Source organism: Ailuropoda melanoleuca, chromosome 5 (assembly GCF_002007445.2).
Source record: "Ailuropoda melanoleuca isolate Jingjing chromosome 5, ASM200744v2, whole genome shotgun sequence".
Classification (NCBI taxonomy): Eukaryota; Metazoa; Chordata; class Mammalia; order Carnivora; family Ursidae; genus Ailuropoda; species Ailuropoda melanoleuca.
In genome coordinates, this window is record NC_048222.1 from 44,464,474 (window position 1) to 44,482,507 (window position 18,034).

Sequence of the window (18,034 nt, forward strand, 5' to 3'; positions counted from 1 at the left end):
AACTTTCCTGTTTGCTTCTAGATTTTGCAGCCAGACGAGAAGGTGGCCGAGGGAAACCCAGCCTCATGCTCCGTGGAACCAGGAAATGCCGATGCTGATGGGGTGACTGAGCCATGGTGGCTTATGGGAAGGCTGGGAGAGGGGCTCGGAGGAAGGCCAAATCCCAACTTCTTTTACAGAAACGTCTCCTTCGTGTTTTCTGAATGAGTCAACAGCAGCTCTGTCACATGCCTGTTCCTAATGACCATAAACGTAGCAAGCAGATGCCCAGGAGGATGAGGCAGTAGTCGCAGGGCCTTAGGGGGCCTTGTGGGGTTAGACACCTGCCCTGAGGCCACCTGCTGAGGCCAGCACCCAGAAGAGACCTTGGAGAGTTGGAACCCGAGCCCCCAGCACAGCAGTCAGGCTCTCTGGGTTTCTGAATGCTACTGCCTCTTAGCCTGACATCTGCCCCCAACTCCCGAGTTCCCCTAAGAGTCTCAGAGGTGGCTGCTCCCTTGGTCAGCAGAGGGGATGCTTCCTCCAGGAGTCTGAGAACTGAACGTGCTCACAGTCTGTGCTGGGGTCTCAAGGCCAGAACCCCCAGGGCCTGGGGAGATGTGGGGGTTCACTGCCGAGCAGGCGGCGGCAGCGGCCACGGTGGCTCACCTGCAGGAGGCCCTCCAGTCCCCGTGGGAGTGGAGACCACAGTTGGCTCACCACCATTGCCCTGCAGCCTGGTTCCCGTGTGAGGTTTTGGCCCGGGGATCACTTTGGTGGTGGGGTTTACTCTCTTAGGGGGTGGTACAATTTGGTATTAATACATGGATAAATTAGGAATGGGCTTTGGTTACTAGAAACTCACGGACTGATGAAACACCCAGAAAGCACACAGGGAAAGCCTCTGAGAAGCTCCGAGTTTCTCGTGATAAAGTGTTTGCTGTAGTTCAGGCGGCTCCTCTGCAGGTGGCCAGAGGGCCCATGACACGGGACTGCACAGCTGCCCAGGCCTCACGGTACTGCTCACGCTGACTGCCCTCGCCACACCTGCGGAGCTCGAGCCAGGGCCGGTCCTGAACTGAACGTGGCTTCAAGCATCCTTACCCAAAGCCTTCTGAAAGGCAGCACCAAGCAAAATCCAAACTCCCACATCACTGAGCAGTTCTGAGGTCAGTTCACGTTCCTTTTTTGACCTTCCGAGAGAGAAACTTCTGGACACGAAGCTCAGCTGAAGACTTCGAAGACCAGTGCTAGTTCCCCTCCGGGGCGTGCACCTGCTCTCCCTTCACATGCAGAAAAGCATTGCTATGTTCCAGACCTGGGACCACTGTACTTTGAAACCATCTTCTTAGATGCTCCTCAGTGAAAGCTCGCACCCCACATGCAACTCAGATCAGCATTATCTCCCTGTGAAGAAGAGCCGGAGCCCGCTCTGTGCCATTTGGGGTCACTTGCCTATGAACTCTCAAAGCACAGGCTTTCACCCATTTTATGAAACGGGAAAAGACTAAGGCAGCTGTGAGGCCGTCCACATACACATATGCCGTGTGGACGAGGAAAACCCAGCAGCGTGCCCAGCGACAGTGGGAACCAGCTTCTCCAAGCTCCTAGCAGCAGAACCCTCGAGGAGCTCATGTACACAGGTCCTACAAAAATAAACTTCGACCCATGCCTGTTCTCTCAAGCTGTCAAGGACAGGCCTTTCCACTGGCCTGTCCCTGTAGGTGCTTCTGGATCAAATGCAGGTATTCAATGACTCTGGGGCAGGGAGAGAGAACTCATTGCCTGCCCCTGCCCGGCTCCCGGGATGTGACAGGGGACACAGGAAAGGGGAGAAACACATACAGAGTCTGGAAGAAAATATTGTGAGGGTGGGCCATGGAGGGGCTCCCCAGGTCCTGCTACATGAGGCCATTAACACACCTTGACTCTGAGCCCTCTGGTCTGATAAGAGTCTCCGAAAGCACCCTGTGTGCGTTCATGGAATGTCTCTCGGGGAGACCCCCATCCCTTGTCCATGGGGCCCTCAGTTTTCATTCTGAGGTCTGTGGGGCTGCAGCCCAGGGCAGGATGAAGGGCTGCACTAGCTACACTCAGGAAGAGCCAAGAGTGTGCTGGAACTTCCGGGAGAGGCCAGGGCTCTGCTGCTCCCTCTTCTTCCGAGTCGGTGCCTCCATTCTCCCCCCCGCACGCAGTTCCCTACATATTCTCTCCACTTGCTTTTGTTTGCACCATATCTCCTCTAACTTCCTACTTGCTTGGAAAAAAAAATTATGCATTGCACTCATACGCCTCTCATAAATATGGGACATTGTCATAAGTTTAAATTTTAAAACTCTGACATGAGCTACGGTCTACTACAGCAGGACCGTGGGGCGAGGCCTAAAGACGTGATGCCTTTGGAGGACCAAAGCATCCACTTTTACCCTGGATGGAATCCTGAAGCCATACTGTGGGTGAGATAGGAGATGGGACACCATGTTCCTACAGGGCAGTGGAGGATGGCTGTCTTCAAAAGCCATGCACCTCCATTACCACTGTCTTCCCCTCATGAATTCTCTCAAAAACACTTGCTACCTGGCATTAGGATCTATTCCATAAGCCATTCGTCCTTCATGTAGTGTCTTGATTAAAGGCTCAGATTAAAGGTAAATTCAAGGTCTTAAAATGCCCTTTTAAAGGAAAGGGCTCTGAAAGGAGAAAGAGAAGGGGGAAAAATGAAATCCTGAAGTGTGGCATCCAGAAGATGGACTCCGGACAGACCACATGCCTTTACTTTTGTAAGACACACTAGTCAGCACAACTATTTTGTTAAAGGTTCACACTGATTGTAGGATGCATCTAGATTTTAAGAAAACACAGAAAAAAATGTCCACCTTGGGATGCAGGACAGGTGACGGATTTTGAAAGAGATATCTCGCAATCCTGAAATCTAAGCATTTTGAGAGCAGAGGAGCCAATGTAGGACCTGGAAGGTGGAGACACCACGGAATTGCTTTATTCTAGCTGAATCCCTGCCTTGAAAGCTTTGGAGGGGGATGTTGTGCGGACTGTCACCTGGAGGCCGTGGGTTTGTGTTGGTGAACTCGCACGAACTCAAACAGCTCTGCAGAGGAAGGAGCCCACATGTTTTATTACAGCCCTGCTCACCAAGCCCTGGCAGTCCCCCATACTTCTGCCATTTGGATTTTGGAGGAAAAAAATAATTGTTCAGTTTTCTGGGCCACAGGATACAAGATGGGTCTAGATTGTAAAAGGAGCTTACACACTGAGGCAAAAAAGCGTGCAAATGGGATCAGGAATTCTTTACCCTCTGGGTGAATCAGTGCTTGAGACACAGAAGGACCTGAGCTGTCCTCCTGGAGCCCACACTGGCTTACGTTTCTGGCTTTTATTAACTGTGTCCAACTCCAACTTTCATCTTCTCCTGAGAGGGAGAATAATATCTAGGACATCAGTGATTTCCCCCAAGCCATTATTTTTTTCCTCTTAAGATTTCACAGAAGGCCCAGGAGTGGGGCCTAGAGAACGACCAACAAAAGCAAGAGTGTCTGAGAACGACATAATACTGACATCTCTTTTTTGGTAATAGTTCACGAAACATGCGCCCCTCTCTCCTGAGATATGGTGAGGCATGAGGGGAGGTGGCGAAGGAGCTGTGGGTGGGACACTGTACCGTGTGACATCACGATCATGCAGCCGGTGCCCTACAGGACACAGACGTGAGAATGAGCACTCAGGGCTCTGGGTTGGCCCCAGGGGGAGGGAGGCAGTTTCCAGGTAAGTGCCCAGCCTCTCAGGAACACTGTCTGTCCAGTTCTTGCAGATCCGTCCCCTGGGGAATGTCATCTTGGCTCTGGCCTTATCCTTCATCCTCCCTCAGCTCAGTGGGTAGGAATTTATACTGTTGTTGGCGGATCTGGGCCAGTTTTTTCCTTGCTTCTTCCAGTTCTCGTTCCTTTTTCAACATTTCCTCCTGGGCGGCAATGATCTAGAAGGAAAGCAACAAACTGGATGGATCTAAAACCTTCCAGGAAACCGCCCTTCCCAACTCCATGCCTGTATCATGAGCTCCCACAGCCTCTGCTATAGGATGAGACAGCAAGACACCAGGACTAAGTATTTTAGCTCTAGAAACCAGTCTCTGGGCCATACCATGGGTTTTGAGACCAATGACCCAGCTGACCCAAGAAAATAAGCTGACTTCTGGCCACTGATTTAATAGCAAACATCTACCGTGTCCCTACTATGCACCAGACGCTGGTGTAAGCACGTCACGTGGAGCGATCCCCCGTCTTCATGGCAACATGATGAAGTCATCTCTATCGAGTGTCCCATTTTTCCAATGAGAAACCTGAAGCTGAGAGATGTGGGTCTACTTCCCTGAACACCCAGCTAGCGGAGCAGGACCTGGCCAAGTGTTCTTGAAGCTAAAGCTGGAGTCCTTAACCATGTGACAGCTTTCACGTATTTGTTTCGTGCTTCTCAGATATGATCTGAGGAATACTGGTTAGTAGATAGCAGGTAAAAAAAAGGTTAAGTCTGTGTTCAAGAAAGCCAAACAGCTTTCTTTCAGAGCCTTTCCGAGGCTAATGATCACTGTGATAGTCCGAGGTGGAGGCAGGAGGGCAGGGTTTCCCGCACTTATTTGATCAGTGCCCTTCTTCCTGGAACTTCTCATGGAACTAGTGCATCAAGAAACAGATTCTGGTAGAAATGTATCCAGTGTATTTCCAAACACCAGGAATGGTTCAGGAAGAGCTAAGGAAGGCACAGGGATGAGTAACTTTCCGACACTGATAAGAAAACCAATCTTGGGCGCCTGGGTGGCTCAGCTGCTTAAGCATCTGCCTTCAGCTCAGGTCATGACCCCAGGGTCCTGGGATTGAGTCCCTCATTGGGCTCCCTGGAGTCGGCTTCTCCCTCTGCCCTTCCCCCGAGCTGCTGCTCGCTCACTCTCCCTCTCATAAAAATAAATAAATAAAATCTTAAAGAAAAAAAAAAAGAAAACCATTCTTGTATAATGGATTTATATCAACACATGCTCCAAACCGCAGGCCCGATTTCCTGAAGTTTGTGGCTCACTACCGTGCTCAAGAACGTAATCCCGCATAGGCCAGAAGCCTGTTTACTCCTAGAGAAGTTCTGTTAAGGGGTTACCATTCGTTCTCTCTGTAGGGTCCAATACCTGGAGCAGGGCAGTAGCTCCAAATCCATCATTTTATTTAAATGATAATACTATTGTCTTCCAACTTCTCTTCTTTCTGTTTTCTATAACAGAATCCCTGATTTGGGCTGGGCACAGAGCTCCTCAGGAAAGAATACTCTATTTTCCAGCATCTTTGGCAGCTGGGTTGGTTGGCCACATGACTTAAGGCCTGACCAATGGCACGTGAGAGGAAGCGAGGGTGGTTACTGACCCATCTTGGACCCAACCTGACCCAATGTCTCAGGGATGGTGGGGCAATGAGGTGGATGGAGCCCTGGGCTCAGACACAAAGGAACCAGGCAACCGTCCACAGAAGGCTGGCAGACTGTTTGACAAAGGAGAAATACCCCTCCATCCTGTTTAAGTCGCTGTTACTTTGTATCTCTGTTATAACACAAGCCCATGTCCGGAGTAAACAGGTCTGGATTTAATCACAAACCTGTGCAATGCCCCCTACAAACTTTGTTTTCACCACAACATCATCATCGTCAGCTTTGCCAAATGCTGCCTTCTGGGCTGCACGAACAAGATTATCTGAGGCTCTTTTCACAGCATTTCCTGCTGCCTGGAGAGGGAGAAAAAAACATACATTATGTCATTAGAAATGGCCAATTTGGATACAGCAAGAATAGACATGAAAGTACAGTTCATGGAACTCTGAATCTATTTATCCTATCATCCAATGATAACACAGGATTTCTCTTTCGATAGTATCCATCTGTCTGTCCAGCCATCCATCGACTCTACCAACACCGGAACCTACCTAACCTTAGGTCATTCACAGAGAAATGAGATACAGTTCCTGGCTCCCAAGGAACACAGACTTCTGAGGGGGGATTATACTTATGTAAACAGATGACTGGAGCAATGTGACATGTGTTAACAGAAGGACGCCTGGGGCTTGTCTCTCTGGTCTAGAACACTACCTCCTCTTGCCCCATCCAATTTAGACAAACTCAAAGACTTGGCTTGGATAGCCCTTTTTCTGTCTGCCATGGCCTTACACCTGCCCCACAGCACTCCTGGAGCTCTCTGTGCCAGGCTGTGTGTGGCCCCTCCCACACTTGTGGTTACCCCTCTCCCTCCTGGGTAGTGAGTAACTTGGGGGCAGGGGCTGTGACTTTTGTCTTTGCATCCCTAGCACCTGGCAAGTGGGTGCCCAGGGCGGGCGCTCACTGAATGCTTCTTGAGGGAAAAAAGGGTAGGAAAGCACAGCCTAACCCTGCATGGAGACGCTGGGAGCCCCACAGTAAGTAGGGCTCCACAGGTGTGTTTTGGAGTCACAGCTGGGCTTCACGCCAAATACCTGAGAACGGGACCACTGCCAGAGACAGGTAAAAAAGCTTTTCAACGTGAAGTCTCGCTCTTCAGTAAGGGCTACAGCCCACACTGGCTTCCTCTTAATGCTCATGAAGCATGATCCCTGCAGACGTGTCTTCTGCCCCTGAAGTTTGGAACTTTCTTCTAACGGTGGTCCAGGCTTCACTAAGCCTCCCAAATTCCTTGCTCAAGCCCCCTCAAAGTCAAGGACTTGTATGCGGGGATAAGCCATCAGAAAGTTGAGTTCTCAAAGTGACTAGCTTACCTGGTGGGTGATCTAAAGTGACCCATGGGGACTATGCGAGCTTGCACAGGAAGGCAAGGGAACGTCACTGAATATATGACAAGTTCATTCTCAAAGTAGCTTTATGGGGTCAGAGGTCATCATTGCAGTTCTCTGATGCAGAAACTGGGTTGAGTAACTTCTCTGAGACCCTGCAGCTAGTATGTTACAGTGGTGGGGTTCGAACACAGATTGGGCTAGCCCCAGAGAACCTCTGGGTCATTGCAAGGGACTCAGATGTGACACTGCAGCACCCACTTACATCGGTAACGATGACAAGGAGAGCAAGCTGTGTTATGCCCATCTAAGTCCTTGGGGCTCACACAAGCACATTCACATCTCTTGACCTTCGTAAGAGCCAGAGCAGGCATCGCTATCCTGATTCCACAGCTGAGGCAAATGAAGGCCTGGAGCGTTGTGAGGGATCTGTGTTAAGATCTTACTACATGGCACTTACTACATGGCAGAGGCAGGACTTGAACCCAGGTCTCTCTTAACTCAGGATCTTTTCCCCAGAAGTGTCCCCCAAACCCACAAACCACACATTCACCAACATGTGGCTCCCCACTTCCCCCCCTGGGTTTATCCCAGGAGATGAATGAAGGTAAGGGAGGTGGGTGAGAGAGACTCTTCAGGATTTTCAAAATCAAATGAAAGTTCCAAGTGTCAGTGAAACTGTTCAAATATTTCTGCCATTTATGATTTTATTCATTATATATAAACATTTTTTTCAGCTACATAAACAGTCTGCATTCTAACACCTCTAATATCTAGGAAATGTAGAAAATTGGAAACAAAATGTCCAAAGTATAAGGAAATTCTGGCATAATCAGGTGATACAATATCATGCAATCATTAAAAACGAGACTCATGAAGAATGGACCAGTTAGCTTTGCATAGAGAAATTATGAAGCCTTTTCTTCAAATCAAAAGCAATGTATGATAAAATGTTAACTGGGGAAAAAGGCAGAATGTCTCTTGCTATGATGACAAGTGGACACAGTTATTTTGTATAGACATAAAAACAGGAAGAGAAAAAAATGGTAACATTTGACATGTGAAGAGGTTGAGGCTATGTGATTTTTCTATTCAACATTTCCTTCACTGTGTTTAAAACAGTTCTATAATTAAAACAATCAGGAAACCTTATATGGCCTGGGAGGGTTTCTATTATAACCTTCATCATGAGCACGTTCTTTGGGCTCTGGGAAACCTCAGCCACAGTCTTGTAGAAATTCCTCAGTCCTTTCTCTTTCTTTCACAAACAGAGCATGAGGGCCCTACAGGAACAGGCACCATCTCAGGTGTGAGAGATATGCAGAGAAAGATGTGGTGCCTGCACCTAAGAAGTTCATGGCCTTGTCAACGACCAATCTAAAAATAAATGTAGTGGTCCCTGGTGACAGGAATCGTAAGAGTGGTCTGGCCAGGGGCTCTGGCAGGATGGAGGAGGGAATGACTGCCAGACACGCAGGAGTCAGGGAGGGCTTCCCAGAAGAGGTGACTCTGGAGATGAGTCACAAAGAACAAGCAGGAGATCAGCAGGAGGGGCTGGGGGGGAGGGCCAGGACATTCTGGGTGAGCAAGGGCCCCGAGGCATGAGACCAGAAGGCACACATGGAGAATGTCGGTTTGCTGGGGCAGCAGGTGTAGGATGCATGGCCATACTGGGTATAAAATGAGAAACGTGGGACAGAGCTGGCTGATGGAAGGCCTGGTGGGTCATGCCAAGGAAGTGAGACTGTCCCCTTTGGCGACACTTACCCGCTCCAACAGGAGTATTTTCCCACCAGCATCAGTGACCATTACCTGTAGCCGCCTCATGGCCTCCGAATCCTGGTCGGCCTTCACCTTGCAGGCCACAAGCAGCTGAGCCGTGGAAGCAGCGACCTGCTTGGCGGATGAGATGAGTTTCTCCTCACTGGCATGTCCCTGAACGGAGGCGTTGGCCGCCTCACAGAGACTGCTGGTTGCAGCTGCCACCATCCGGGCCTGGGAGACAGTCAAAAGAGAAGTGACCCAAGGCCCAAACCTCCCTTGGGGGATCCAAAAAGCAAATGGGAAGGAAAGAGAAGGTGACTCACGGCAGAAATCAGCCCCTGTGACCACTGTCCGTCATCAGCAGCATTGGCAGGGATGGAGCCCACCTAGAGAGTGGAGGGTGGAAATCTGTAATGAGCGCGGGAAGGCCCGGGGGGAACCGCAGCCCCTCAGGCTCTGCCTCGCTCTGGAACTAGAGAGAAGAACATCTTATCAGGCGCACAGCACCACCAGCGTGAGAATGGGACACCCTTTCTGCCACTCTGAGACTGTGCCCACACATACTGGCTGGGGTCCCTCTGGGCCCCGAGCACTTGATCTGAAACGCTTGGAATGGCCGCCAGTTTGTTGCTAGATAGAGCATTTCTGGACAAAGTGCTCAGGAATGACGGATTGGGGCTGTCCTCCCATACCTCTTTCCTCTGCTGACCTTTCTCCATTTCAAACACAGGAGCCACTGAGGCCTCTTCTTTTAAGGGCCAAGGGAAACTTACATCTCTCCTGATTGCTGACCCTAAAGCCACGCTGTGACTTTCTGGCTGGTGATGGGGGAACAAAAGCAGCTGACAGCAGACCCTTGTCTTAAGGAAATACAGACTACTTTGTCAGGGTCGGGAGAGAAGTCGGAAACTGGACGTCAAATGACCTGTTTCTATTTAGAAATTACAGCAACAAGTGAAACATTTTCTGTCCAGATGCAGAGGGAATGGCTTTGGGAGGAAGAACCTTTACATGGTGGGAGGTGCCTGGAGAGGTCAGACAGGAGTACCTCAATTTGAATATGAAATTAAGGATCTGTCAGCAATTATTAGGCACCATACCAAGGCTCAGTGAACATCCGATAAAACCCCAAGGTCCTGTCTATAAGCCTATAGTTCATCCAAGTCCCATGGAGCCTCCTTTACTAACTTCCTAAATGCTTGAGTATAGTCAACAAATGCTTGAACAAGTTAGATTCTCTTATACCTAGCAATTTGGCACACAGTTGGTCCTTCATTGAGAGACTGGAAGTTTTAGGCAGGATATTCTTCTCAATGATCCATTTTTAGTCTTTATATATTGATTGGTCAGCAAGTACTGAAGTGAGGTCAGCACTCTGCTGCGCCTATAGGGCGTAAGTGAGAAGCATGAAGGGACAGACTGCGTGCCAGTGGACAGACATACATATGTTAATAATGAACAATACAACACACGGTGGTTTAGAAAGAGGAGCCGAGGTATGTGGGCTGGATTAAGACAAGGTTTAGCTAACAAGAGACTTCGTGGAGGAAGATGGATGGCCACTGGTTGAGCATAGCTTCCTGTCTGTATTACAAGTTCTGAGGTCAAGGCACAGTCACATTTATCTACTTGTACACTGACAGCAAAGGCCTTTTAATATCAAACAGAAGTAACTGACAATTATGGTGACCAAACTCCCCAAACCCACAACCTGATAGGATTTCTGTAGTGCCTCCAGATTGGAGAGGCTCTCTGCACGATGCAATTTGGATGGAATCATTGCACGATGTAAGGGCACAACACGTGGAATATTTTAAGTTGGGAGACCCTCCCATGTCCAGCATTAGTCTAATATACTATTAATCCTTTGGGTCACGGAAACACAACTATGCTTTCATGGTAATGCACATGGAATGGGTGACTGGGGATGAGGTAGATCAAAGAAATCTCAGATTTAAAAGCAGACTGGCCTTTTGATCAATGGGCTCAGGAAAATGCTAACTGCAGAGTTGGACAGCATTTCACTACACAGTCCTAAAGAACGGATGGAGCCACTGGAGCTGGAAAACTGTATCACAAAGCCCGTGACTACGGTGCTCCCATAGCCATCCAGTAGGAAAATATGACAGTTTACATCTTTAAATAGCTTCGTATACAGTGGGAATACAAATGTCTTGTTCAGGGCCCGATCGCTGCCTGGAACGGGATGCTTTCCTTAACAAGAAGCAGATAATTGGTCCAGAAGCCAAACCCTTCATTCTGGATGTCAGGTTTAAGCCAACAGAATTTTCAGTCAGATGGGGTAGATGGGCAATTCAGTGAGGGAAGGCCCAGCACTGGTTGCCTCGGGTCAGGCCACAGGCCTTCCCATCTTCTCCTCAGCCTTCAGAGGCTCTCACCGTGCGTATGTTCCAGCACACGGCTGGCGAGGTTCACCCACCTTTCCTTGGGCCACCAGCTCCCTCTGGGCTGCCGAGGCTGATTTGACCAGGGCACTTGTGGCAGCAGCAATGGATTTAGCAGCTTCCAAAATCTGTTCTTCAAAGTCCAGGGTCTCGTCTGCTTGCTAGAACAGAAGAAAATGACATCACATGCCATTCGCATCCACAAAGGGCACTTTTTGCCAAACTACTTACTGCTTGGTCACCTGGCTCTTCATCCGTTTATCACTTTTTTGCTAACAAACCACACCCAGGTAGAAAGGCCTAAACTGGCAAAATGCCTCTCCACTGGCTACCTCCCGCTAGCTCCATTCTGAAAGGTACAGGCCGCTGGTGGTGGCATTCTACGTAAATCTCAAATCAAGAGATTCTAAGACTATTTTTCTAGGCCAGACTCTTCAAACGGACATAAATTCACTGTGAATAAAATATGCTCAAATGGTCCCGCTGGCATCAATAACCAATATTTAAATAATCAATAATCAAAACCCAAAGAGTGGGCGGTGGTACACTCTTCCAGAGCTTAAGGCTCAAACATGGGTTGAAGAAAGGAAAGGTGGCTATTAGTTGTGAAAAGCCTTATTTTTCTTGTATTTGTAAAAAACGAAAGCAAACAAGCATGTACACTTTCTGTGGCCGGGCAGGAGAGTTACGTACCAACCACAGATCCCCAGAGGTGGGAAAGACACTCAGGCGACATGACATGGAAGTGGAGCTGCTCAGCCCCCTGGAAACCTGCGGCCTGGCGCCACCTGGGGAAGGGCCCTGGCCACCCCCGTGCAGGTGTTGTCAGGCTGTGAGGGCTCTGCTCCAAGTTCACCAGCCCCGTGCCCCATGCTGCCAGACAAGCCGGGAAGCTGAAGAGAATCGCTGCTAAGTGTGGCAAGTGTAAGGACCTTGGTCCCGGGCTGCCTGGGATGCAGCATCACTGTCTGGGCTGGTCAGACTCGATGCCCTCCAAGTCCCCTCAGCACTCACCTTCTGCGAACCTAAGTAGGGTTAAGCTCCCCTTTGGTTAAAGAAGGTTGAACACGGGGCTGGTATCTTTCAGGCATTGCAATGACGGTCAGGTATATCAATACTTTTCTTTATGTGTTAAAATATATATAAAATTTACCCTCTGAACCAATTTTAAGTGTATAATTCAGTAGCATTAAGTACATCCACAATGTCGTGCAAGAGCGATATGTTTTTAAGAGCAGCTGCTATGTGCCAAGTGTCTTGTTAGGCATTTCCATGTATGTTACTTGTTTAATTCTCACCAAGCAAGAGAAAAACAAATCTTATACTGTATCGTCATTCTTATATTCACAGTGAGAAAATTGAGGCTCGAGGAGGTAGAGTGTTAGGACAAGGTCATGCGGCAGCATGAATTCAGACTCCAAACCAGATCTAAACCTCAATCTCTCTGACTCCATAATGATATGTGTTTACTAACCTGCTCACCCCTGGGGCATCAGTGAGGATTAACTTTGTGTCAGAGGCTCAGAGTTGGCCACTAACGGTCCCATACAAAACATCAGGAAGGATGGATACATAGATACATTTTTTTCTAGTTCCTATTCATTGTGGCTGCATCTTGAACTATGAGAGATGCCAAGCTCATTTTTACTTTTATAACTCTACTGTTATCAAAATAAAATTTCACTGCACATCTAGTAATCTGACAAATGATGCCAGCATTTTAGAAGTTCTTGGACAGAAGCCATATATTCTTTCTTATCTGACAAAGTCTTGCTCTGGGAGCATTCGGGACAGAAATGGATTCAGCTGCAGTGGATTCATTTAGAAGTAGTGGAGTTTATAGTACTGGTGGAGTATAAAATTTGTTTACTAAAATAGAAAAACAACTCATTATAAGACACTCTGGCATAAAAGGTACTATTATACATAGGCTCCAAAGAAATTGCATTAGGCTCTGATATCTATGGATATATTCGGTGACCTTGAATTAAGAGCCTTTTTGGAAATTCATTCTACAAAAGAAACTCAAGTGTGTAACAGATTAAGGCACCAGGGAAATCATGTAAGTTTTGAACCCAAAGGGAGTCCCTTCCACTGGGGCAGAGGAAAGAGAAGCCCATGGTGGCTTCTTTTTTTTTTTTTTTTTAATTTTTTTTTTTTTTTTTTTAATATTTTATTTATTTATTTGACAGAGATAGAGACAGCCAGCGAGAGAGGGAACACAAGCAGGGGGAGTGGGAGAGGAAGAAGCAGGCTCATAGCAGAGGAGCCTGATGTGGGGCTCGATCCCATAATGCCGGGATCACGCCCTGAGCCGAAGGCAGACGCTTAACCGCTGTGCCACCCAGGTGCTCCCATGGTGGCTTCTTAATGTGCCAGATCCTTGTCTCAGGGGGCCACCAAGGGGGGTGGAGTACACCATCAGATTTCTGATTTCTCAAATTTTAGGATCCACAAAAATGGAATTTCCTTAAAATTAAGTGCTCATTCTAAACATGGACAGATCTAATAGAATCATCTTGTTCCAACCTATTTTACAGGCCTCGACGTCTTCTGCTGCCCTGAAGTTTTTTTGTTTTTGTTTTTGTTTTCTAGAACACATACTTGAAATAGATATTCAGTTTGGAAATATTTTTGACACCCACAGATTTTTCTTGCAATGGCAACTGGTATAAATGCCCGCTGATGAATTTTTGTTTTTCTTTCCATAACATCTCTAACTTTAAAATGGACATGGCAGAAAGCCTCATCTCTGGGGACATTTGCTCTGACTAAAAAGTACTACAGAGTTTCCCAAGAAAGGCTGAATAAAGCTGAATGGGATGACTACAGGGGCGGAGGGCTAATGTGTAGACACTGCAGGCCAGGTTTATCACTAAGACTGAATGCCCACCTCTCTCCTCCGCTGGAAGGAAACATCAACACCGGGTGTCTCCTCCTGCCATACACAACTTCCAGCCTACAAGACGGGATTTCCGAGCCAAGGAGACTCGGAAATGTTGAAGTGTCCCCGTCAGGGCTGCCTGTCAGCTTGGCTCCCACCAGCACACGCCATGGCATCTGGAGGAGGATGGTAAGAGCTACAAAGAGGGGAAGGGTGCATACTCCACCACATTGCAGAGGAGGAGAGAAACGCAATGGGCTTGGTCTTCAAAGGACCTTCCTACAGAAAAAGATCAAAATGAAACTGCAGGATTTGTCAGCAGAATAAACCCCGCTGTAGCTGGGAGATGGACAACAATGAGGACAGGAGTGTGGAGCTGCCGCAAGGAGACCCTGAAGAATCCGGAGACCCAGGGCACCGTGAACTGAAGAAAATGCTTTTGTCAAGTGGGCTGATAAACCGACAGGCCTGGCTCAGAATCACTTGAGGATCTGATTAAAGAAGCACATTGTGTTTCAGGAGGTCTGCAGTGGGGCCTGGGAATCTTCATTTCTAACGGAGGTGGGACACTCCATGGGAAATGCTGGGCTGGGTGAAGGAAAACAGCCCCCAGTTCACTGAGGCCTCTGAGCCTGTCCTCTCTTCCAGGGCACAGACTGTGTTTTGTTCAACTGATGTGGTCTCTCGAGCACACAATCAGGCTGTGTAGACTACATGATAAATGTTGGCTGAATGAATGTATTCATTCAAAAGGAGTCTCCCAAGTTCTAGAGTTCAGCCAAGGGACAATTTACATGGTCGGAGAAGGAGAAACGCATTGAGTAAGCATCCACATCAGGACTATCCATTCTGTGCTCCCTGGGGAGGAAGGCACACACGTCTATGCACTGGCTCCTGCCCCACTGAAGGCCATGGGTTGTTACTTGTATGCTCTGCCTGCACCCCTTGACCCGCGTTCACAGCCTGTTGTGACGTTCACTCGTGTATACAGAGGTAAACGGCATTTCCAGCATTTTGCAAGGGGCTCTCTTAGCAAAACAGTGCCGGGGGAAGGCGTGCCAGATGTGCAAACAGAATCTGCTCTGCTTCCTGAGTGTGTTAGTACAGCCTCCGAGTGCTCAACCTGTCTTCTCATCCTCTGTTCAGTGCCCCTTTCCCTGTTCCCCTCCGCTGTAGGAAGGCCACTGGCCAGCTCACCACCAGCTCTCTGCAGCTGTCTTTCCTGGGCTGCCCACTAAGCTCCAGTGGAGGACAGACTTAGCCTCACCTTGGTTTTCTGGTAGCTGTGAGAAAGGCCCAGGCACCCTTTTGCTGGTATTTTTCCTCTTGGGTGATCTCCTGCAGAGGGTTTTTTTTTTTTTTTTTTTTTTTTTTTTTTTTTTTTAAGTTAGAGGTCTGCTGAGGTCCCCCTGGGGGAAAGGCCACATTTTGGGCTGGCTCCCTCGTTGCCGGCTTCCTGTGCCCTAGAGAGCATTTGAGGCCCCTGTCTTGCTCTGATCGGTCTCATGTCTCAGGAGCTTGAGTTCCACTGGGGTTGGAGGGAGGACAGAGGGAAGGGAAAGGGAAGGTCTCTCCTTATTTTTATTTTGCCTTTTTGGCCTTTTAGGGATTCTGAGGACAAAATTTTTACAGGAATTCACTCATTTTCTGAGACTGTCTTCTTTCTGACCTCTCTGATAGGGACGCTAAAGGTAAATTATAAATATATGTACAGCAATACTGACCCATAGTAAATGCTCAATAATCCCTCACAACTAATTTCCTTATTACTTCTCTTGCTACATGTATTTCTGGTGGTTTTAAAAATTGTTTTTTAGACTTTGGGCTAAGCTTGTCTGTTTTCTCTCTCTGGACCATTTTCCATTCATAATTTGGAGAAAGGTTCTAACTGCCATTTCTGATGACAGCCTAAAATAATTATAAATAAAAACCATAAACCAAAGATGAATGAAGTGTCAAGTAACACACGCTAAAGACCGATACTGCTTCCAGCTTCTCCCTCAACACCCAGACAGCAGATGGGCTCCCTGGGCTCTAAGTCAGTGCCCCGCACCATGTGACTTGGAGCATTCGCTGCCTTTACCAGGTATCAATCAGGTTTGTGTTAGTAGCTTAAGGAGGAACCTCAACTCTCCTGGTCCTTTAGCTCAGACATGTTACAATTCCAAATTAAACCTTTCTTCATTAAGAAGGTGCTGGCTAAAATAAGCAAGCAGTGCTTTCTCTCTTCCTTCTCTCGGTCTCCTCCGTGGAGAAGCCCTGCCTCCCTCCTGACGCATTTTTGCCAAGCTCCTCCCTAACAGGTCCTGGGGCATATGCTGAACAGAGGAAGAATGTTTCTGTCCGTAGTCCTTTGACTGTGAATGACATCCCTGCAGCCTCTTCCACCAATGAACTTGAAGGTGAGGGAGCCAAGGGTAACCAGAGGAGATGGCCCAAAGGTCACTGCCCTGGTGTCTGCCTCCCTCCCTGAACACCTCCTTTAAGGGACTGCCTTGCTAAGAGCTGATAAACACAATGGTCACTTTTCTCACAACTGGTGACAAAACCACATCACGATGCACAGTGCCATTTTGCCAGTTAGGAATTGTGCTTTGTTCTGTGTTCCTGAAAGTCCTCCAAAATGCTGGCTACTCAAAAAGGCTGTATCACATCAGTAACTTAAAAAAACCCTTTGGATATATTATTTAAAAGTGTGGACATTTTGCATGCAATTTAAATGTCCTTGAGGGAAACAAGAAGGCCAACACCAAGAACTCCCACCACACCAGGGAAGCATTTTCTGGCCAGTTGGAAGCCTGAGTGGAATAGGCAGACATGCTTCTCCTTTTTTTGTAGTGAGTTTGGCTGCTCCCAGTCTGCTTCTGGTATTGAACTGAGAGGTGCCTCGGGGGGAGACCTCAGCCTGCACCCAAAGACTCAAGTGTGTAAGGGCCAAATCAGCTTTTCTTTGAGAGGCCCCATGGGTAGGCTGTCTTTAGGACCACCACCCTTACTATAAAGGAGAATTTATAAATGGGAAAATTCTTAGAGTAACTAGACCTGCCAAGAGCCCAAACCTGGATAGCTGGCCTTATCCCCCTTGAAAACTACAGGAAAACAGTAAACCAAGTGGCTGACAGAACACAGTGCCAAATGGTTTTGCCTGCCACATGGGGAGAGACCACCCTTTGTATCCAGATAAAGAACAATACATGTTCATGCAGCATCCATTGGAAAAGGTCCGAGCTTGCACAATTAGTATCTTGGGAGTGGTTTTCCCATAGTAGCTACTGTTTTATTAGGGGTTTTTTTTGTTTGTTTGTTTGGATGAAAAGTAATACCATTGAAATGGTGTTTTAATTGCTACTTCTGTTTGGCAGAAAAATTCTTCAAGATTATGCTTTCAAAAAAGTCACATGCATGTTTACTTAGGAAGCACGGACAAAACAGATAACGGAATGCTTCCAAATACCTGATGAGGAACATTCACTACATCGTAAGCTCCTTTGATATGAATCCTCTACATGTCTGAGGAGGGTCTGACAAGACCTCCTGTTCTACACTGGCGGGGGGTCACTGGGGAACACGAGCTGGCTGAGTGCCCCACATGCCTTTGCTTTTCACACTCTTTACATCTCCTGGCCTGGAAGCAACTGGTGGCAGATGAGCGGAAAGTACCCCCCCCCCCCCCCCGCCGGCTTTAGCCATACAGAAAATGCTGTATCGATTCTGCTCCTGCCTGGACATCTGGTTGCCTTTTCCCATCCCCTCAGCTAAGCAGGACAGCATACTGGCCAACAGCAAGGTTACTGGAAAGAAACCAGAAAATCACATCCGTTTTAACGAATGGGTTTCACCTAAGGCCCTTTTAAACTGTGTTTTTCTTTACTCATGATAACTGGCTGTCTCTTTTCCATTACAATTTGCCATTTTGGTCAAACAACTTTAACTGGCCTCAAAACCCCAGGCACTGTTCTCTAGCTGCGGGAAGGTGGCATCGGTTTTGGCAGCATCTTGCAAGCTGTCTGAAAGAGCTCCTGCTGACACACACTTACTGATCTGTTCTCAGTGGAGAAGGGTCCCAGGGACAGGATCCACTTTATCGCTCTGGAAGCTGGGACTTCAACCTTCTATTTCCCTCCCCGGTGTCATCACTTTGCCGCCGCTGCTGCTGTGACCTGTCACTATGTATTCACTGCAAGCAACTTGGA

The 18,034-nt window shown here is 48.0% G+C and overlaps 1 protein-coding gene across 13 annotated transcripts in view; it reads right to left on the minus strand.

Annotated features, from left to right (window-relative positions):
- Positions 1-683: 683 nt before the first annotated feature.
- Positions 684-18,034, minus strand: part of TLN2 (talin 2) — a 422,904-nt gene continuing 405,553 nt past the window's right edge. For 12 of the 13 annotated variants that reach the window (XM_034660886.1, XM_034660882.1, XM_034660888.1 and 9 more), the window contains 5 exons: positions 10,993-11,118; positions 8,876-8,938; positions 8,601-8,783; positions 5,628-5,753; positions 3,842-3,970 (listed from right to left, as the gene is read on the minus strand). In XM_034660886.1, coding sequence (XP_034516777.1) covers positions 3,842-3,970; positions 5,628-5,753; positions 8,601-8,783; positions 8,876-8,938; positions 10,993-11,118 — 627 coding nt within the window. Of the gene's footprint in view, positions 3,971-5,627; positions 5,754-8,600; positions 8,784-8,875; positions 8,939-10,992; positions 11,119-18,034 lie in introns of all 13 variants that reach the window. The other variant, XM_034660877.1, reaches the window with a different exon arrangement.